The 23,872-nt window shown below is 38.3% G+C and overlaps 2 gene segments (V, D, J or C); both read left to right on the forward strand.

The window, feature by feature from the left end:
* The first annotated feature begins 6,528 nt into the window (after positions 1 to 6,528).
* On the forward strand, positions 6,529 to 7,795 carry LOC138804355 (immunoglobulin kappa variable 2-29-like). The segment is given in 2 exon segments: positions 6,529 to 6,629; positions 6,996 to 7,795. Coding segments are annotated over 2 exon segments (381 nt in total).
* Positions 7,796 to 15,382: 7,587 nt separating this feature from the next.
* LOC138804366 (immunoglobulin kappa variable 2-30-like) lies at positions 15,383 to 23,259 on the forward strand. The segment is given in 4 exon segments: positions 15,383 to 15,481; positions 16,979 to 17,203; positions 21,584 to 21,626; positions 21,977 to 23,259. Coding segments are annotated over 4 exon segments (699 nt in total).
* The last annotated feature ends 613 nt before the right edge of the window (positions 23,260 to 23,872 follow it).

Genomic DNA, 23,872 nt, shown 5'->3' on the forward strand with positions numbered 1-23,872 from the left:
TTATTACAAATCCTGATATCACCTCAGTACAAGGAAGGAATTGAGTACATGTTGCTATGTCCTCAGATAAAAAAGGATAGAAAGACAATCTCATCATACAATTTCATGGCCTCTTTTCTAGACCTCAATGTGCCTTGTAAGCCAGGGGCAGTTGTCATCACTGATTGTTCTAATTCTCACTTATTTTTCTTTGTCTCCACTCTAACTCATACCCTCAAAATTTACTGCACAATAAGCTTGGGAAAACTTAAGTATATTTAGTTACTTCCAATTTTGGTCAATGTTCCCTTAAAAAGGAACTCTAAAATGTAGGGTAAATGTTGAGGTTTATTTTAAATTTTGTTATGTTCTTATTTTAATAAACCAACTCTTGTTTCATGTCTAAGAACTGTGACAAATAAAGAACATGTTCAGTCACAAAATTCTGTAGAGCTTTGTGTAAAAGAAATAAAGAGCTTGAAGAAAAAACTTCTATAAATCGTCCTTGTCATGAAAATGTACTAAGTGGCTTTTGGTTGGAAACATGACGTTTGCTATGAACAACTGCAGAAGGGTCTTTGTGGTGGCAGATGTTACTCATGGGTTAGCAAAAGCATTAACCAAACAAGGTAGCTAAGATGTAATGGTTTATTAGGATGCTGCTGAGAGACAGCTGAGGCACAAGAGAGGACTGGTGACCCAAGATGAGGATTAGGAAGGGCTTCTATAGAATTAATAGACTACATGGAAATGGTTGGTAGATTAGTTCTTCCTTATGGTTTCGAAACCAGAGTTCTAATACTCCAGGCCCAAACTGCTAGAGTTTCACATGCAAGGTCTGGCCACTCCTCTATGCATTAAATAAAGGGATATACAGGGTAAAAGAAGGAGATTTGTTACATAGCATGCAAAAGACAGGAAGACAGAATTTAACCCATCTTTAGTAGTCTTCAGGGTACTGACAGTAGATCTAGGTTTAAATAGACAAAGAACTGTGATTAGGGAAAGAGCTATGCATAATATGTAAGTGCTTCTAATCACTGCTGTTGGTCCATTATCTCTCTGTGCTAAGGCCTTGCAGAGGAGTAGATATCACTTTATCACTTGATGGGAGTGAACTAGTCTTAGGTGCCTGGTGGTTGATCTATTTGAAATTCTAATGTTGGGGAAGATTTCCTTTTTGAAAACTGTATGTTATTGTAAAGATGGTGTACAGAGGGGTTACAGTTACATAAGTAATGAGTACATTTCTTTTTAAAAAACAAAGAGGAGTATTTTATCAGCAATCCCACAGTTGTTAAATTAAAAACTGCAGTAATAAATAACTTTAGATGATTGATTCAAAGGTACAAACTATCAAATCTATGTAAGGAAGAAAGAGGCAATCAAATTGAATCTATATATATATTGGTTAACTTACATTTAAATACATTACAATCAAGAGAGCCCATGGTATTGATGAACTTGTTACTGATTCTAAAACTTTGAAGGTCATTTTGATTCTTCAAAAATTTTCTTTAGACATTGAAGAAATAATATTTGCCCACATAAAAGTTATTTTTTTTATTGTAAGGGTGATGTACAGAGGAGTTACAGTTACATATGTAAGGTAATGAGTACATTTCTTATTGAACATTGTTATCCCCTTCCTCATTTTCTCCCACTTTCCCTTCCCTCTACTTCCCTCTCCACCCCAAGTTGTAAAGCTTGTTTCCAAAAATGTCTTGTGAGTATTACTATTACATTGGCTCATTATTTGTCCTTTGTCTCACCACTTCGTTCTTCCCCTTCCCTTCCCCAAATCAGATATACATTTATACAAGACACAAAGTACCAAAATAAAAAACAGTGACAAAATGGAATAAACCAAGGGATAAATGAAGGAAAAGAAGAAATAACTTCACACAGTACAATAAAATAGAAAATTCTAAACAAAACCTAAAAACACTTGTTTCCATATGTTGGAGTTCATTTTGATTAGTATCACTTGATATGGTCATAAGATTAGTACATTTCTTTTTGAGCAGTTTTACCTCCTTCCTCATTTTCTCCTGCTTTCCCTTCCCCTACTATCCCATACCCCCAAGTTGTAACGCTAATTGTCAATTTGTGTCTATATCACTGTAGCATTGGTTCACCCTTTGTCCAACTGTTCCTGGGATTCCTCTACCCTTCCCCAAAAGAGATAAGCTGTATTCACGACAAAGGGCAACAAAAATCAGAAATCATGAACATACAGAATAAATCAGAGAAGAAAAAAAGCAAAACAAAAGAAATAACTGCAAACAGTACACTTTAAAAAATGAAAGAAAAAGAAAACAACAACAGCAACAAAAAAATTAACCCTCCTTGTGGCCAAATTGTGAAGAACTTTTTGTTTTCTTTTTTTTTATTGTGAAAATCCCGTACAGAGGAGTTACAATTACATGGGAAGATAATAAGCATTTTGTTTATCATCATTTTATAAGGTCATATATACAGAGATATTGGGCTATTGTGAACCTCTATTAGGACTATCCTAGGCATATACTACTTATTACGGATGAGGAAAACCATGAGCCTATGTTTCTTTGGTTCTGGCTTACTTCACTTAATATAATTTTTCCAAGTCTTTCCATTTGCTTATGAATGGGACAATATCATTCTTTCTCATGGAAGCACAGAATTCCATATGTGTGTGTGTGTGTGTGTGTGTGTGTGTGTGTGTGTGTGTGTGTGTGTGTGTCTGTGAGTGTGTGTGTGTGTGTGTGTGTGTATCACATTTTCTTATCCATTTATCTAATAAAGAACATCTGGGTTGGTTCTATATCTTAGCTATACTAAATAATGCTGCAATGAACATAGTTGTGCTGGTAGCTTTAGTGTGGATAAATGTCCAGGAGTGGGATTGCTGGGTCATAGGGGAGCTCTATGTTTAATCTTTTGAGGAACCTCTATATTGCTTTCCTGCGTGGTTGTCTAAACTTGCCTTGCCTTGGCAAGACTCCTTATTTCACTCCTAAAAATGAAGTTTTTTTTCTCAGCTCTTGTGGCTGTTAGTGCTCTGGATCCCTGGTAAGGGCAAAGGAAGATGAGGACTGAGAGGGAGATGGAAGGGTGAGCTCTCAGGCCCATTTGTGCCCTATCCATGTGCTAGATGTACAGATCTTATCATGATGGGCAAGTGACATTTAGGTCTGGGAAAATAAGGAAGTTTCCAAAAAGAGCTTGATCCTTTGTTTGGCTGAAGACTCTGCTAGGTGGGAATACCACTGGTCACCTAGAGACTCATTTATGCTTTAAAAATGTCTCATTTTTACAAATATTTAGTATTTTAGATTCTGGTTTAAATCATGAAATATGAGTAATAGGCAAATATATATCAAATTAGATGTAATAAATGTATATGCCCCTATACTTGTACATAACCTTGCACTTCTAACTTATTCTAATTTCAGGATGCAGTAGAGATATTGTGCTGATCCAGACTCCACTCTCCCTGACTGCCACACTGGGAGAGTCGGCCTCCATCTCCTACAGGGCTAGTCAGAGCCTCCTAGAGAGTGATGATGCTTATCTGGCATGGTATCTGCAGAACTTTGGCCAGTCTCCACAACTCCTTATCTATGGAGTTTCCAACTGAGCATCTAGTATCCCAGTCAGATTCAGTGGCAATGGGTCAGATACAGATTTCACACTGAAAATCAGCAGGGTGGAGCCTGGGGATGTTGGAATTTATTACTGCTTTCAAGATACACATTTTCTTCACACAGTGATACAGCTCTGAACAAAAACCTCCCATCTGACTGGGTGAGTTACTTTCATGGGTTACTTGTCCAGGGGTACAGCAGAACAGATTGAGTGTGTGTAGGAGACTCATACAATGGTCAAGGTGAGAGTGACTCCGAGAGTAGAAGAGTATGTGGCTACATACAATTTACAAAGACCAAGAGAATAATCATGGAAGAACAAAACCAGGAGACTTCAGATCAACCATGGGGTATTAATTGAAAATATTCCTTGTGTCTTAAGTAGCATTATGGCTAGCTAGCAATATAAAGAATCAAGTGTCTGCTGCAATGTAAGTTTGTTGCCTTTGTAATAAAAATTATAGTAATTCCATCAAGCACACCATCTTGGTCCATACCTATAGCATATGCTTCACTTTCTATTCAGAATCTGGAAGCCCAGTTATGCATTTTCTAGCTGCTCTCTGTGTTTCCCAAGTCTTTCCTGACCATCAAACTATTAGCAGAGTTTGATAACTGTCCTTTGGCTGTATCAACCTGGAACAGCTACAGTACTGGACTTTGTACAGTGGTCTCTGGCCTTCTGTATCCTGGTACTCTGGTACTTTAAAAGGGAGAGTCTGGAGAAACCCTGTAATTGTGTTCATAGGTTCCAGAGAGTATGAGATTGAGCTCTTGTTCAATGGACATAGCATTCACTGCCCTACCTGGTCAGCCTTTGTGATTTTATTTGAAAAACTATGGCATGAGGGAATCATCAATGTATTAGTTTGTCTTTTATCTACTTTGATCACATTAAATAATGTCATTTTCTTGTAATGAGCCTTTCAGAAGCTTGGACTATGATACTGCACAGCCGAGGACTCGAGGATTGTCTGGCCTCCACCAGTGTCCAGTGTGCATCTGCCTCCAGTTGTGTAAACTGTTTTACCGTGATGCTCTCAAAGCCATCACTGAAACTAAAGGATGAAGTTGGTGAATATATGATGCCACTGAGATAACATTCATAGGAGAAATACGATCTGCAATGTGTGTGAACTAATGGAATAATTCATGCAACTTATGGAAATTTCTAACAAATTGTATCCACAATTGTATTATTCTGCACAAGATTAGTATCACAGGTAGAGAGATTGTTTTTACTCCTCAGTTAGCCCATTTTAGATTGTTTCTATTTGAACCATCACTCTCTCTCTCTCTCCCTCCCTCTCTCTTACACACACACACACACACACACACACACACACACACACACACACACACACACACACACCAGTATTAGTTCATTTCTTTCTTTTCTTTTCTTTCCATTTTTGCCAGTCCTGGGCCTGAATTCAGGACCTGGGCACTGTCCCTGAGCTTCTTGGCTCAAGGATAGTGCTCTACCACTTGAGCTGCAGCACCACTTGTGGCTTTTTTTCCCCTGTGGATGTGGTACTGAGAAATTGAACCCAGGGCTTCATATATGCTAGGCAAACACTCTATACTAAGCCACATTTCCAGCCTTTTCTATAACAAAGCTAAGTTTTAGATGCAGAAAGCCCTAGATGTAATATTCTCATCAGTGTTCTCATCAGTTGATAGCTGTCATGTCTGTGGGAAAATATGGTGTGTCTATAAAAAGAGAACTCGCTGCAAGTTGAAGTGGTCAAGCATATGATTGTCTTCCTTTCATCACAAACAACTACTGTTGAACCTACTCTCACTTCAGGAGAGTAACCTTAGTCCTCCAGAGTTCAGGAACTCCCCTGATGTAATCACTTCCTACAAGACACCTTTTCCAATGGCCAAGTGGGGACCATTGGGACATCAGTACAAGCCTCCTTCTTCAGATGCTCCCTCTTCCCAGGTGATGTTCTGGCTCAGATAGGCCAGCATCATTGGAGACAAGAAGAAGACAATGAAAACTCTGAGATAATTATGCAAATATTGGTTAAATTAGATTGAGACTAGATACATTAAGATGTTAAATACCAATTTAAGTTAATCATAAATTATATGTATATGATTATGCATCAGAAGTTACACAAAGGGGTTTTACCTCAGCATGTCAGTGTTTGAGTGCAATGCATCTTGATCAATTTCACCCTTCCATTACTTTCTAGAGGGAACATTCAATAAAACCTTTAATTAATTTGCTGTACAAATATAGTGAAGAACAATGAAAGGATATTTAGTGGATTTTAAAAATTGTTACATTTAATATATATATTCCCATTCTCTGATATAAATATTCTACCATTTTACTTTTCCCTTATAAGTTCCAATAACTGTATTATTAGTTCACTATCTATAAGGGAAAATCGTGTTCTCCTTGACGTTTCTTTACTCTACGTCTTAATAGGAAGTTCTTTGGAAACAGAATTTCTAACAATTGTAGATATTATCCTTGCTTCTTCTTATCCGTCAACTCTGTGCTCCTATTTTGGTCAATTCCCTGAGGATCAGAGCTGCTGATAGTGTGCGCTATGTCTTTCTCTAGACTAGCTGAGGGAAGTCAGCAGACCCGGCTCGGGTCTGGGCCCCAGTGTCCATTCTTTCCAAAAGACTGTCCTGGACTTAAACATACATATAGTATGGTGGTAGGAACATGTACACTCTCTGGAGCCTGCAGTTCCAGACTTTCAAAGTGGGGTCCCTCCTATTACCACAGGTATCATGGATTTTTATTGATTATCATCAAACTCAGAACACACTTGACACTTTTCTCAGAAGAGCAGGCTTTACCTTCCCTTTTTCTTTTCTCACACTGCTGCACCCACCTGGTTATTTGCATATTGCTCTCTAAAGAGGACCTTCCTTTCTAAATCTGAGATAAAGACTCAGCTCTGAACTTGCCTTGGCCTGTCAAGATTCCTCATTTTACTCCAAAAATGAAGTCCTTGTCTCAGCTCCTGTGGTTGTTAATGCTCTGGATCCCTGGTAAGGACAAAGGGAGATGAGGAATGAGAGAGGGCAGAAGGGAGAGCTCTCAGGGCCCAGTTGTGCCTTATCCATGTGTTAGATGTTCATGCTAGGACAAATAATGTGTAGGTCTGAGAGAGTGAGAAACATTCCAGAATGAGTACCTGTGCTTGGGTAAAGACTGCTAGGAAGGAATACTGTCATTGACTTCCACTAGACACTTTTGTGCTTCAAAAATATATCTTTTTAATATTTAGTATTTTGAGTTTATAAATCAAATCATGACTATGAATAAGAAGCAATATTTACCTAAATAATAGTAATAAACACATGGTTCTCTATGATTATATATAACCTTGCACTTCTGTCTTATTCTAATTTCAGGTTCCAGTGGAGATGTTGTGATGACCCAGACCCCGAGTTCCCTACCTGTCACCCTGGGGCAGCTGGCTTCCATCTCCTGCAGGTCCAGTCAGAGTCTCCTGCATAGTAATGGAAACACCTATTTGGAATGGTACCTGCAGAAGCCAGGCCAGTCTCCACATCTCCTGATCTATTTGGTTTCCAAACGAGCATCTGGGGTCCCAGACAGATTCAGTGGCAGTGGGTCAGGCACAGATTTCACACTGAAAATCAGCAGAGTGGAAGCTGAGGATGTTGGAGTTTATTACTGTTTTCAAGGTACACACGTTCCTCCCACAGTGATACAGCCTTGAACAAAAACCTCGCATCTGGCTGGGTGAGCTGCCCTCATGGCTGGCTGGTCTGGGGAGCAGCCCAGCAGATTGTGTGAGTCTGCCTAGGAGGAAGATCAATGTGAGATCAATGTGAGAGTGACTCTGAGTGGAAATGCAATCAAGAAATTTAAATTATAGACCACAAAATTAAGAAAGAAAGGGTCAGAGTGGGTAAGGGGATAGGGGAAAACATTGAAAGGGGTGACATTGACCAAGATACATAATATTTATATATGACTTTGTTAAATGGCAACTCCTTTGTACAACTACAGAAAGATAATTTAGAAAACTAGATGTGGCATTAAAAGTTTTCACTCTCTCTATGTTAGGAAGCACTAGCCTCTGTGTATTTATCTATACAGTCGACTGATCTATGATGCATTTTTACACTTTCATTCTATAAATATACATTTAATTCATATTTCTATAAAACAAAGAAATTTACTCTAGGTTTTATTTACAACCCCAAATCAGAGTTTATTCCACTATTTTCCCTTTTTTATTTCTGTAATACTTTTGCAACAGTGAAAATTTTGTTTCTAATTATATTTGCTGAATTTCAATATCTGATTATTCCTTTTAATCCTAATTTCCTACTGTATATGTCACCTATACTTCTCTTGAAGGCAATTTACTTCACATGCTTCTACAACTATGATAGCCCTGATACCCCTTTCCTAACCTCAATGATCCTTGTCCCTTTCTTTGTGCCTTTGTCCTACTAATGTGTTCTTTACCAATATTAGTTCTGGCTAATCCTTGTCAGCCTAAACTTTGTGTGTATGCCTCTCTCTCTCTCTCTCTCTCTCTGTGTGTGTGTGTGTGTGTGTGTGTGTGTGTGCACTGAAGTTGTTCCCCTTTTTGTACAATTCTGTGGGGACAACCTCAACACACTGCACTCTAACTTCAACAGCCTGAGATCTTCTTTCTCTTAGCATAATGTAGATATGCTTTCCATATTTTGGACATCAACACTGTGAGCAACATTCTACCTTATCCTTTCGTTTTATTCCTTGGATTATTTTCATAACCTGGTTGCCTCCCATGCTCTAAACAAAATCACTAAATATTGCTTTCTGTTTGGAACAAAATTTAAAAATATAAGTGATATAAGTATATGCAGGTTTTCTTGGAACAATTGGATTAAATGATACAATTAAATTTATGATGTAGAGAACATCTCATCCCTTGACTTATGTATAATCTTTAAGTAAAGATAAATATGATTCATGAAGTCAGTCATCCATGCATTTAAGAGATAAATAACATTAAAATGCCATATGACAGAGCTAAAAAGAACCAGAGGATCTGCAGAGGTGGGAAGAAAATGGTTTGTGATGTTGGATATTCTAGAAAGAGGTGATAGAAAAGAGTATTCAGAAGTGGAGGGCAATATCCACACATCTGGAGATGACAAGAACAAATGACAATGTTTGCGCTCCTATATATAGATCATGACACTGTGTTTCATGTAATTATCATTTTCTCTATTTTACACTTCTATCTATAGGGACATGTCTGTGGATATCTATTTATGAATTATCTGTTTATCAGTCTATGTATCGTCTATTTATCTGACTGTCTATGCATCTTTCTGAGGCATGTCTGTTTATCTATCTGCTTAGATCTCATTTGCCACTTACTGCTTGTGAAAATGATTTATTACACAGAGAGCATCAGACATTGAGAAAGAAAAGGGAATCTCTTTGGTCTCAGCAATAGTCACAGTTCCCAAATTCAGCAGAACTACTTAAATTTCTTAACATTTTCCTCATATGATTCCATAATAAGATGTCTTAGATTTTTAAAGTTACCAAGAAAGGATGCCAGGACCCATGAATTGAGCAGAAGACACTACCCATAGGATGCTAGAGTGATTCTGCCCTGTGGTTCTCAGGACAAAACAGGTTCTCTTAGGCAACTCTGTTCAAGTCTGCATAATCCAGATAGTCTGAGGACTCAGAACTCTTCTGGGCTGTATAAGATAAGATAGCCCTTTCTTTGCCCACTCCTATCTAATTACTGCTGATTTTTATGCATCCAGAACACAGTCCTTTGTCTTAAGAATTTCTGAAAAAGCTGCTTCTCTGTGCAAGAATCATTTTCAGTCACAACACATCGTGGACCTGAGGGTCCCTGCTCAGTTCCAAGGGATCCTACTAATCTGGCTCCAGGGTAAGAAAGGACAGCAATGGGAATTTCATCAGCTCAATGTGGTCATGAAACATGAAACATGCATAATTTTGTGAATATTGGATTCTGTATTTCTATGTCAGGGACCAGATATGACATCCAGTCTCCATCCTCCCTGCATGTGTCTCAAGGAGACAAGTCACTATCACTTGCCAGGACAGTCAGGACATTAGCTATAACTTACATTAGTATCTGAAGAAACCAGGGAATCCTCCAAGGTTCTTAATCACTTATTCATCCAATTTGTGCTATGGGTTCCCATCGAAGTTCAGTGGCAGTGGATCTGGGACAGATTATTTTCTCAGCATTAGCAGCCTAGAATCTAAAGATGACACCACTTATCACTGTCAAGAAGAATATAAAAGTCTTTCCAGAGTGTTACAAGTCATCAAACCTTCCAGCAAAGCAGATGCCTGAGGCTGGGCTGCCCCAGCTGCGCCCCCTGTTGTTTCTGTTATTCTCAGACACAGTCAGATGCTCAAATTCAGTAAGTCGTTTTGCTAGAAGAAGGTCTGTGAACGTTTGTTTTATTCAAACACCCTTTCCCTGTCTTCATCCTAGAAAGGCCTTTAGAACAAAGTCTCTTCCTATTCAAAGCAGATGTAGATCATTATTCCTCAGTAGTGTAGGTTATCACATTAGTTTGGATTTATCGGGCAAAGGAAAAGCCATTCTGTATTAGGAACAGCATTGTTGCTGTAGTTATTATTGTTCCTAGTAAAAGGTAATCATAATTTAAACTACATTAAGTAATATTTTGTAGTGTCAGACATGGTATTATGCTTCAATAAGGCTTATATTGTATAATAAACAAATTAGTGCCATTGATATATCAACAATCATAAGATCTCATTTCTTTGTGGAGAATTTTTAAAGACCTGGGTTTTGACAATCAAATATTACTGGAAATAGGAAATTCTTCCTTGCACCAGCCCATCTTCACAGGGCCAAGAAATCTTAGATGAAACCTTCTAAAAAATGAGTTTAAATCTTTTCTCTTTTTGAGGTGATTATCTCAGTTATTTTATCACAGTGATGGAAAACTGACCAATATAATAGATAGGTTAATCTTTATTGTCAACTGGATTAGACTGAGAAATGTCAAAGAAATTAGCTCATTCTGAAGGGGTGTTCATGAGTGTGCTTCTAGATTAATCATGTGGGCTCTGCCACAATGAATAGATTCATCACTTGAAAGGTTAGCAGTGAAGGACTATTACTGGGATGTTGTAAAAGCATGGTATGGGCTTAGTTGGAGTAACTACACCACCAGTAGACATGACCTTGGGACTCTATCTTGCCCTGATCACTTCCTATCTTCCCTTGGCTTCTTGTCTGCCCTGAGTTGAGTACCTCTGTTAGATGGTCCTATCCTATGATGTTCTGCCTCACCTTAGGCCAAGAAAGCTTAGGACAATAAACTTAAATCTCTGAAACTATGAGTTCAAATAAACATTTCCTTCCCTTAAGTTGTTCCTGTCAGTTAATTGGTTTTAGACAACAAACTTGATGCACATATCCATATCTACTGACTAGCAATCTATACTTTAAGCAGGTAACAAGGATTCCAAAGAAGGTTCCAGAAACTCTGATTTAGGACAAATCTATTGTCACAAAGGAGATCTTAACTTAGCAAAAATTGTTTAGGTACACAAATATTTATCCAGTGATCTCATGTCTCAAAAGAATAATGATTTTTAGAAACTTGAGGATATATAAGTACGAAACTTGCTAAAAGAAATTGCTTATGATCCCAATAAACTTCCAAAAGGAAATAAGGGAATTAAATTTGATTCTACATCGGCAAAATTGTTATCATGAAGCTTTCCTTTTTTTTTTTTTTTTTTTTGTTTGGGGGCTTGAACTCTGGGCCTGGGCGCTGTCTCTCAGCTCTTCAGCTCAAGGCTACCACTTAAGCCACAGCACCACTTCCAGTTTTTGGGTGGTTTTTTGGAGATAAGAGTCTCATGGTCTTTTCTGCCAGATCTGGCATTGAACTATGATGCTCAGATCTCAGCCTCCTGAGTAGCTAGGATTATAGGCATGAGCCACAGGCACCTGGCTTTAAGAAACTTTCTTAAAAGATATCTAGGGATTATTGGGGTTTATGCCTATAATCATGGCTACCAGGGAGGCAGTATGACAGCTCCACCTGGATCAGTAGTCATTAGAAGCATGAATAGCTTACAGATATAACTGGTTAGGGTGTGTTCCACTAAGTTTTAGGGTGGCTCATTGCAAGCTATTTTTGTTACAAACCAATGTATAACTATGTATATTTATAAAACAATGGGAAGCAGGAGAAATTTTTAAAAATCTACACAATACATGAATAAGCCCAATAAAATTTAATTCATTTATGAAAACATCTAAGGAACAGTTAGCACTAACATTACCCATGAGATACATATATAGAAAATGTAATGCACAATAATGTATAGTAATATATAAAGGGCAATAAAATGAGACTTTACAGGTATAATACAGTCCCTTCCAATAGTCTGGAATCTCTTGTGAAATGAAAGGGGAAGGAGGAGCAAGCCACAAAGTAGAACATTCACTCTGCTTCTGGCCTGACTTGTTATGGGCTCCACCACACTCTACCCACCTGGTAGACTAAAATTTCTAATCTATGAGCTGAAAAATGAATTCTATCCTTGAAGTTACTTTTACTGAGGTCTTAGACACAGCAATGGAAATCTAAGTAACACATCTTTATAACTTAGGTCCTAGCTTACCTAGCTTACCTTATGAAAATAGCCTTTCAATGAATGAATGGATCAAGAAAATGTATATATACACAATATAATTATACTCATTAATCAGAAAAAATGATAATGTACCATTTTTAAGGACAAAGAAAGACTTGGAAAAATTTATTGAACAGCTGGGCACCGGTGGCTCAGACTATAATCATAGCCACTCAGAAGGCTGACATCTGAGGATCATGGTTCAAAGCTAACCCAGGTAGCAAATTCTGTGAGACTCTTATCTCCAATAAACCACTAGAAAAGCAGAAGTGGCACTGTAACTCAAGCGGTAGAGCGCTCGCCTTTAGCTGAAGAGCTCTGGTACAGCGCCCAAGCCCAGAGTTCAACCCCCATGACTGACAAAAAAATTAATTAATTAATTAAACAATGTAGGTCAGACCCAGGAAAGCATAGGTTGTATGTTTTCCCTCATTTGTTGTAGGTAGAAAGTACCTATATAAATCTACTGTAAGTATGCCAGGTGTGGTTACAAATGAATTAACTGAAATTTAATAGACTCTATGCAGAGTTCAATAAGTTTTAAAAAGATTAAGTCAAAGCTCAACAAAATAAGTATCAGGAAATGGGTACTTGCAACAGGGGAAGAGTTGGGCCAAGAGGAAAAGGGTAGAAGAATGAAGGGGAAAGGAGGAAGAAAGGAGAAAGGAGAAAAAATAAGGGAAGGAGTGTGTTGAATGGAGTGAAGATATTGAAGTGGTGACACATATCACCATGCATTGTACACATAAACTGTTTTGTTCAATGTCAGAAAATCAATACATAACATAAAATTAAGTAAGGAAGGGGTGTGTGAGAATTTTGAAAGGGTGACACTGATCAAAATGCACTGTATTTATAAACTGTTTAGGTGAATGGTAAACACTTTGTACAACTACTTAAAGATAGTAAAAACATTAAAAAATAAGTGATCATCAGGTTGAGAATCACAAAATAATATATTTGTATTTTACTTCTAGTAGACTAAAATGATAAACAGTGGCATCAACTTTTGATATCAGTTTTGTTGCTCTTGAAAATTACATATATGCTACTGTAAGCTTATATAGTTTAAGTGATAATCATATGACATTGAATTTTGAATTTTCTGCTTTAAACTATTTAAATGATTTTGTTATTATTAAGGTGTTGTACAGAGTGTTATCATTTTATAAATCAGATAATGATTATATTTTCTTTTGGACAATGTCACCCCTTCCTTTACTTTCCCCCAGTTTCTCCACCCCCCATTCTTGCCCACAAGTTACATAGGCCATTTTCCATAGAGTGTATACTGAATGACATTGTTGAATTTGTCATCCTTCCTCCCTCCTTCTCTCTCTTTCTGCACCCCAATTTACCTTCCCTCATTCTAAGTATTTTAGAGAAATAATCATTTTGACACACATTCCTGTTGTATGGACTCAGGACCTCGGAAAGACCACCAGAGACCACGACCAATGCAAACAGCAAAAGAGTCGTTTATTTGCGAGCTCATGTTTGGTCCTCCACGCACCCGGTAACCAGTGACGCTAAGAGGCCCCGAGCACAAAATCAGTACAGCTTTTATAGCATTTAACAAACAAGTTTAGGGGATTTCCACACAAGCAGTTACATGATTGGTTAACATCTATAAAGATTGTATAGTCATTTTTTTATTGGCCCATGTACCGAGGTTTGAGTCCACCCTAAAGGCACTGCCCTTTTTCTGAACTATTGGTCCATGTTTGACGGTTCGATGTTTGCAAAACTGTTATGTTGTATTCCTGGAACACATGGACAATTGTTCTGTTTCTTAAGGGTGGGCAGGGTTGACGGCAAACGATTTTTTTTCTCTCTCTCTTGGGGTTACTCTGAGGGCATCCCAGAACAAGATGTTGGGGTTAACCTCAAAATGGAGTTACTTTAGCTCTTCAAATCCCAGATTCTTTGTGTGGTATTGTTACCAATGATATTTACCATATATTATTTCCTATGGGTGGCTATGTTCATTTTATCTTCATTTTTAAATTTCTCGAGGTCATTATCCTATTCATCAGACTTGGAGCTACATTGAAAAAGTAGCCTTCACGGGGATTAATTTCCATCTCATCCATGGAAAAAACTCTCACCTGTAATCACAGCACTATGTTAAATGACATTAGTCACACTGACAAAGCCAAATATTGCATGGTCTCCTCATTTGTGGAACCTAAACCTACACTGATGGTGATATAAATAATAATAACAGGACATAAATGTAAAAGGGGAAACTATCTGGAGGGAGGTAGATGTGGCAAAAAGAAACAAAATGATTCTAAGTTTAAATATTAATTATAATATATAGTAAATATTTATACACACATGTACATGTGTTTGATGATGGCCATAAATACTATATGAAAAATGGTAGGTGAGGGAGGAGAAAAGAGAATGGAAATACAAAGAGCTTGGTGACTTTTTTCTTCAAAGTACACTGTATTCAGGTATGGAATGATGAAATCACCTCATATTGTCAATACATGACTTGTACATCATTAATTAAACAGTACTCTAAACATTCATACAAAGAGACGAAAGGATCTTTTTAGGAGAGGACCACAAGAGATCAATAAATATGTGCATGTGATTATATAAAATGATACCTATTGAAATTCATTCCTAGAAATGGAAACAGAGTGTTTATATAGTCCTGTTTGTGGTTCTTTTTTTTTTTTTTTGCTTTCCTTTTTTTCCTTTGATTTATTCCCTCTTGTCACTGTATTTAATTTCTGCATACTTTGTCTTGTATATAAGTCTACCTGATTTGGGGAGAGAAAGGGGAAGTCCAGAAACAGTGGGACAAATGGTGAACCAATTCACAATTGAAATCCACTACACACTAAGATGGAATGAATTACACAACTTAGGGGGAAGAGAGACAGGAGGCAAATAAATGGATAAGAACGAAGAATGGGTTATATTTCGAAAGGAATTGTACTCATTACCTGAATTGTGTAAATTCACAGTAAATAAAATGGCATAATTATGCATATAAAATTACTGGGACTCTGCACAACTCTTGAGATATTCAATTAACTTAACAAAACTAATCAAAACAAAACCAAAACTCCAAATGGATATCCTGACAACTGCTCTGTCAAAAAGCCGCTACATGATGGCAAAAGGATCTTACAAAGAGCAAAAAATAAACCATGACCCTGGGGAACAAGGGGTATTGCTACCCTTTCTCAACAGGAGCTCCAAGCTAGAGGGCTCTCTGTCAGGTTTTGATGGCTCATATGACAGCTGGGACCATGTTTATAGAGGAGGCTATGTCTCCTCATGTGCAAATTCCTGACTATTTTATATTTTCTTTGTCAACTACAATTACACCTCACAAGAGTGGCACACCAGGATTCTTGTGGTGAAGTCATTAAATACAAGTCAGAAAAGTGAGGGAAGGAGGGTGGACCCTGCAGATATGCAGCCCTGAAGGGAACATGTGCACACACCCTGTCCAGCTGTGGGAGGTGAGAGGGGGCTGCAGTGTCAGTGCTGTCCCCAGCAGGTCCCCAGGGTCCTCTAGGGCACAGGCTGGGTTCTGAGCTTCATGATTCTCATGCTAAGCGTGAAAAGGGCTACTTACCTGGTGACATGCCCATTGTTGTGCAGTATGTTTTCTCAGTATAAGAATTTAAACTGACCCAGGAGCCAGTGGCTCAGACCTGTAATCCTAGCTACTCAGAAGGCTGAGATCTGAGGATCGCGGTTCAAAGCCAACCTGGGTAAGAACATCCATGAGACTCTTATCTCCAATTAGTCACCAGAAAACCGGAAGTGGTGCTGTGGCTAAAGTGATACAGTGCTCGCTTTGAGTGCTAACACAGACTCCAGTGAATTTCAGACTGTCCTGAGGACCCTGCTGATTCTCCTCTTTATCCCAGCCCCTCAGAAGCAATGAGAATACCTCTGGAGCATCCTTCCCACAGTCAGCCCTGCTAAGTCTGGGTCTCTCAGACTTGCAAAGTGGTCCCAGATTTCATTCCAGCACATGTCCAAGACTGTAAACACTCTCCTTTCCTGTGTATACCTCCTGTACTGAATGTAGGTGGAAAAGACTTCTGATTCCCACTTCCTCCTGATTTTTAACCTCATCTGTCAGCTAGTCAGCTTCTTGCCTCCCAACCTTAGACAGTGTATGTGTGCCCACAGCTCTGGTTTGAGGCCATTGTTCCAAACTCTCCATGTTTTCCAGTGTCTAAAGTCTGTGTGGACTTGAAATTCACAAGTCCATGTCCTGAAGCATAGATCAGGAGAATTTAATATGTTATCTTCAGAGCTTGGCTTCTCTCAACACACTTGAGTAGCAGCTTTTGGTGTCTCTCTTCCTCATCCTATCAATATATCCCCTACATTTTACCAGGTGTTTTTAATACCTACACAGTATTCAGCTGCCATCTTTTTATTTGAACCAGCTTCGTCTTTCAGTGCATGGTAGAGAAATGAATTTGTACCAGAAAAGGTAGTAGGGGCTATTCTAGGGAACAGATGATAAGATTAGAAGTGAAATTTTAGAGGAGTGGAGGGAATGGGTATAGCTTTTAGGTAGGATTATAAATCACCATAAAAGGAGGGAAGAAGAAAATTGTAAAAATCATCCTGAAGCAGTTCTGTTAGCATATGCTACAGAGAGCAGTTGGCCCAGTCCTAATCCCTGTCATCATCTCAGGGAGACAGAGTTGCCATCACTTGCAGGGCCAGTCAGGTTATTAGCAATGATTTACATTGGTACCAGCAGAGAACAGGGAAAGCTCCAAAACTCCTGATCAGTTACACAACTAGTTTGCAATCAGAGGTCCCATCAATTTCAGTGGAGGTCAATGTGGAACAGAGTTCACTCTCACCATTAGCAGCCTGCAGCCTGAAGATGTTGCCACTTATTACTGTCAACAGAGTAATAGTTACACTCCCACAGTAATACAAACAATAACATAAACCTCCAGGGAAGCAAAGGTGAGAGGCTGGGCTGCCCCATCTGCTTATCCTGGTGCCTGCATCTGCTGATAGAGCTTTTCAGATGCAGCCAAATTTGAAGGTCACTGGAAAGTATTGGGAGAAAGGTTATATATGTATCTCCACACCCTAACCCTCTGTCCTTCTGCTCATCCCAAGCAGCACACACCTGACAATGCCTCTTCTAACTTTATAAGAACACACATCTGTACTCATGTGTGGTCCATATTGTGCTAAAATTCTGCAGTCACTCAATGAAGAATTCCTTCTAAGTATGTCAAAGCAGGTTTTGAAAGGAAGACAATATGGCTTGTGAAAAATATTTTGAAAAATAATTTTGTAAAGAAAAATAGTCATTAAAAAGTTTGATTGCCATGGAATAATTTTATTTGAAGTAACATGATGTTAGGGTATGTGTACATATTGCACAATGTTTTAATAATAGAATTAGCAATCAGTCATCACTTAAAACACTTACCAAATTTTTTGTAATCAGCAGATTTTCTTTTCTTCAGCATATGACATCTTTAAATAACAGATTTCAAGTAACATTTTTACAACACATCCAATGCTTTCAACTAGTTACCAAATATTAATTTATCTTGGATGCTGAATATTAAATTGATCATTATTCTCCATGTAATTCTCTCATCCCATGACAGTAAAATAGAACGATTTTTTTGAAACTTGAGGAAATATAAAGACAAAATAATAAAAATTTTGTAATTCTGCTTTGGAAATTGTTGACAGAATTTTTCTGTTGTTTGACCTCAAATTATTAAAGCACACTTGATTTCTGGCCCAATTGAAATAAATGCACATATAGCTAAATAAATATGTGGCAATATGTGAATAAATAGAACATATTTAAGACATTTATGAAACCATCTACTAGGTGAAATTATATCGTAACATATATTACACCAATGTTTACCAGTTTAATCAGTAAAAGGTCTTCCATGTACCATACAGATGTAATAAGAGCCCAAAATTCATATTTAATATTTATATATGGAACTATGCATTGAAGAAAGGGGTTGAGTAGAGAGGGATGGGGTAGAAAAATGAAAGAGGTGACATTAATCAAGATACATTGTATGTATAAACTATGTTTAATTGTCACTCTTTTATACAACACCTATATATAATAAAAATATAATTAAAAACAAAAATGTGTGAAATTCTCATTTGTCATGACACTCATCTCTGTCTATCAGACAAAATGTGGATGAATAGGGTTGAATCTCATCAGATTCAGAATATCCACAGTAAAGCAGAGAGGGAGAGGACTGCTGGGAAATGCACTTCCTGAAGAGACTGTGATGCCAGGAGCTCACAACTAATGACCCAATGAGGTCATGGCCCAGCTCTCAGGAAGGCATTGCCCAAGACCATATTCGCATGCCCTTCTTCCTATCAGCAGCTTGTAACCATAGCCAGAGTTCACTCAGTCTCAGTCCATGGAAAATGAATATTTGCATGAATATGTAAAGGACACTTCTCAAGCAAAACTTCTTGACATATAAGAAGCAACATAACTGAACATGGATGCAATATTATTTTTTTGTCTTAGCATCACTTAGAGCATGTTACAAATACAAAATTACAAAATGACCTCAGATATATTGAATGGGAATCTGCACTTCAGCAAGTTAACAAATGATCCCTGTGAGGTTTAGGAAGTTGTATGAAGATGAGTATTAGAGGTAGAGATACACTTTTTATACCCCAGTCTATTTTAAGAGTATTTCTATTTAAACCACATCTCTCATACCCTCCCCTCTCACCTCCCTCTCTCCCTTCCCCTTTTTCTCTCAGTCTCTCTCTCTCTCTCTCTCTCTCTCTCTCTCTCTCTCTCTCTCTCTCTCTCTCTCTCTCTCTCTCTCTCTCTCTCTCTCACACACACACACACACACACACACACACACACACAGATCTGTGTCAATCATTTACTAAAGCAAAGTTATTGGCCTAAGTTCTGAATAAAGAAGTGTGTTGCTTAACGCACAGTGTTAGAAATAAAAGTCCACCATGTAGTATCCTCATCTGTCTGTGCTCAGGAAAGGCTTGTCCTGTCATGCCACAAGTGTTAGTAAAGAGGGAACAAGCTGCAGATGAGATGGCCAAGCATATGGTTGTGTTCACTTTATAACAAATGACTGTTATGAGAACTGACTCAATCCATGAGAGCAGCTTTAATCCTCCTGATGGCAGGAAATCTGATGGCCTGCTCACTTCCCATAAGGCATCACTGCTCAAGGCCAAGTGTGGTCCATTGAGTCATCAGCACATGTCTCTTCTCCATGTGCACCTTCTTCACAAGCACAGAGATTTTGGAGACAAGAAGTAGAGACAGAGCATTCTGCCACAAATAAACAAAGACTAGTTAACTAGATTGGTACTCTAGACATTTAAAGATTTTATGTTAATTAAAGGTAATGAGAAATATATACAAATATGTATTAACATAAATATCATGAAGTAGTTACATCAACACATTTCACCTCAACATCTCCATGTATGAGTATGATAAATACATCTTGATTGAATTCAACCTTCCATTACATTCCAGGTAGGATTTTTAAGAAATACGTTGATTAATTTGCTGTATAAATATAGTACAGAACAATGACAGGATATTGTTGTATCAAAATGGTTACATTGAATATACATATATATGAATATATATTCACACTTTCATGTATAAACATTTCTGTCATATTTTTCATTTTAAGACAATTTGGTCATTACCTATAAGAGAAAAATTGCACTCCCTGTCAATTTTTTTTAATTTAATTTAATTTTATTTGTGAACATACTGTACAGAGGAGTTACAATTACATGGGCAGGATAATGTGTACATTTCTTACCAAGCATTGCAGCCTCCTCCTTTGTTTACCCTTCACATCCTTTCCCAGCCTCCCCCCTCCCCCCCAATCCCAATCCTTCTCCTTCCCCCCCCTTTCCCCCCCACCGACGTTGTAAAGCTCCTTTTGGACATGACAACTTGTACTGCTCATTGTTGCAACAGGCCCACCTGTATCCTTAATCAACTGGTTTTTCCCCATCTCCTCCACAAGTTATACTGACATCAAATATAGTGAAAGCAGGGGTTATACTGTGGGGGAGGGCTATACAAAGCAACAAAGAGATAATCTTATAAATGCGTTAGAAACATATGCATGAAAGAAAAAACATTAAAATACACATCTAAGGGTTCATTTTCCTGACATCACATTTCCTGACATGCATGAAAGAAAAAAACATTAAAATACACATCTAAGGGTTCATTTTCCTGACATCACATTATCTGACCTTTTCCACTTGACTCATACATATACTAGATATTACAAATGAGGGAAACCATGGGACCTATGTTTCTTTGGGCCTGGCTTACTTCACTTAATAGAATTTTTTCCAAGTTTTTCCATTTCCTAACAAATGGGGCAATGTCATTCTTTCTGATGGAGGCATAGAATTCCATTGTGTATATATACCACATTTTCTTGATCCATTCATCTACTGAGGGGCATCTGGGTTGGTTCCATATCTTAGCTATGGTAAATAATGCTGCAATAAACATAGTTGTGCTGGTAGCTTTAGTGTGGTCTTGTTTGTAAACATTTGGGTAAATGCCCAAAAGTGGGATTGCTGGGTCATAGGGGAGTTCTATGTGAAGTCTTTTGAGGAACCTCCATACTGCTTTCCAAAGTGGTTGAACAAGTTTACATTCCCACCAACAATGAATTTTTTTTGCCCTAAGTCTTAATAGGAAGTTCTTATGGAAACAGTTTCTAACACTTGTAGCTAATATCCCTGAACAGATCATCTGGTAACTATGGATATCAGGTGCCTCTTCATCTACTCAACTCTCTGCTCTTAGTGGTCAATTCCCTCGAGGATCCCTGAGCATAGAGGGTACTGTGCCTTTCCCTAGACTAGCTGAGGAGTTTCATGGGAGCTAAGGCATGATATCTAAGCCTGTGTATCATTGGGTCCCTGATACTGTTCTATGGGGTGAGAGTATGTGCACCCTACACTTCTTGGAGAAACAGAACTTTTACAGTGGGATCCTTCTTTCCAATGCTGCAGAAACCATGTAATTTTTTGGTTATTACCAAACACTGAACACATCTGTTGTCACTTTTCTTAGAAGAGCAGGCTTTATCCTCCATTTTTCTTTCCTCACACTGTTACCCCCACCTGGCTATTTGCATATTGCTCCCTAAGTAGGATCTTCCTTTCTAAGTCTGAAATAAAGACTGAGTGATGAACTTGCCTTGACCTGTCAAGACTCCTCATTTCACTCCTAAAAATTAAGTTCTTGTCTCAGCTGCTGGGACTGTTAATGCTCTGGATCCCTGGTAAGAGCAAAGGAGATGAGGAATGAGAGTGGGTGCGAGGGTGAGCTCTTAGCACCCATGGTGCCCAATCCACGTTTTAAATGAAGTAAAGGTCTTAGATAGTAAGAAACGTTCCAGAAAGTGCTAGAACTTATGCTTGGATAGATACTCTCCTGGTTGGAAGACTGTTGGTGACTCCTAGAGACTCATTTATGGTTTAAAATGTCTGTTCTTTTAATTTTTGCTGTTTTTACATCCTGCATCAAGGCATGATGTGAATAAAATGCAATATATATCAAAATATAAGTAATACATGCTTGTCTCTCTATATTTGTGAATAACCTTGCATTTCTGTCTTATTCTAATTTCAGGATCCAGTGGAGATGTTGTGATGACCCAGACTCCAAGTTCCCTGCCTGTCACACTGGGAGAGTTGGCCTCCATCTCCTGCAAGTCTAGTCATAACCTTCTGTATGAGGATGGACACATCTACCTCGATTGGTTCCTGCAGAAGCCAGGCCAGATTCCACAACTCCTGATCTATAAGGCTTCCAACAGAGCATCTGGGGTCCCAGTCAGATTCAGTGGCAGCGGATCAGGCACAGATTTCATAATGAAAATCAGCAGAGTGGAGTCTGAGAATATTGGAGTTTATTACTGCTTGCAACGTACACATTATCCTCCCACAGTGATACAGCCCTGAACTAAAACCTCCCTTCTGACTGGGGCAGCTGTGCACATGCATTGGTGGTCTGGAGAGCAGCTGAGCAAATTGTCTCAGGTGTCAGTGTGAGAGTGACTCTGAGTGGAGGTGAAAAGTATGTGTCAAGGAGACAACATACAATCTACAATGACCAGGAGAATAATCATGCAAGCACAGAAAACAGGAGATATCAGATAAAGCTAGTTGTATGTGTGTTATTGAGTTTTGAACTAATGACTTTACAAGTTCTCTTCCATTTCTGCTACACATCCAGACTTTTACTTCTTGTTTTTTTGTTTTTTTTTTTTTTGTTGTTGTTGTTGGTTTTTGTTTTTTCAGGTCGGTTTCTGTGGTTTGTTTGTCTGGGTCATAAACCCAGTCCTTTTTTTTTTATTGTAAAGATACTATACAGAGGGTTACAGTTACATGAGTGAGGTAATGAATACACTTCCTCTTGAACATTGTTACCCCCTCCATTGTTTTCCCCCTACCATCCCCTCCCTCCCTCCATTCCCCAAGGTTCTTTTTTTTTTTTTTGATTGTGATTAAGTGATTACATAATTTCCGGAAATTCACAGTATTGTGGAATAATGATGCTCATTTAAAGTCACAAGTTCATTCTAACTTTCCTGGAGCAAATTGTCTATCACAGTCTGTAATATATAACGGTGCTCACATGTTATATACCATATATGTGATCAGCAGCATGGGGATATTTGGTAGTGGTTCAACCAGATGAGTGGGAGTTCTTTGTTTCTTAAGTCCTGTTAGTTTTGTCATTTCACCTAACATTTTGGATTTAGCATCCACTTATCAGGGAGACCATGTACTGTTTGCCTCTTCGTTCTTGGCTTACCTTGCTCAACATGATTCCTTCTAGCTCCATCCATTTCCCTGCAAATGCCATTATTTTGTCATTTCTAATGGCTGCATAATATTCCATTGTGTATAGATACCACAATTTTTGGATCCATTCATCTGTGGTGGGGCATCTAGGTTGTTTCCATATCCTAGCTATTGTGAACAGTGCTGCAATAAACATGGAGGTGCACGTGTCCTTGTATATTGGTTCCTGTTGTTCAGGGTAGATGCCTAGAAGTGGTATGACTGGGTCATAAGGGAGGTCAATCTTTAGCTTTGGACCCTCCAGACTGCTTTCCAAAGTGGTTGTATAAGTTTACATTCCCTCCAGCAGTGTAATAGCGTTCCTCGTTCTCCACATCCCCTCCAGCATTTGTCGTTGGCTGATTTGTGGATGTGGGACATTCTGACTGGGGTAAGGTGGTATCTCAGGGTTGTCTTTATTTGCATTTCCTTCACCACCAGGAATGATGAACATTTCCTCATGTGTTTCTTTGCCATTTTTATTTCTTCATTTGAGAAGTCCCTCTTTAGTTCCATTGCCCATTTAGTAATTGGTTTGTTAGGTTTGGAAGGGATTAGTTTCTTGAGTTCCCTGTATATACAGGATGTTAATCCCTTGTCTGATATATTGCTGGTAAATATTTTTTCCCAATTAGTTGGTTGTCTTTCTAGCTTGGTTGCAATAGCTTTATCTGTGCAG

The sequence above is a fragment of the Dipodomys merriami genome, unplaced genomic scaffold (assembly GCF_024711535.1).
Source record: "Dipodomys merriami isolate MVZ:Mamm:240054 unplaced genomic scaffold, mDipMer1.0.p SCAF_36, whole genome shotgun sequence".
NCBI lineage: Eukaryota > Metazoa > Chordata > Mammalia > Rodentia > Heteromyidae > Dipodomys > Dipodomys merriami.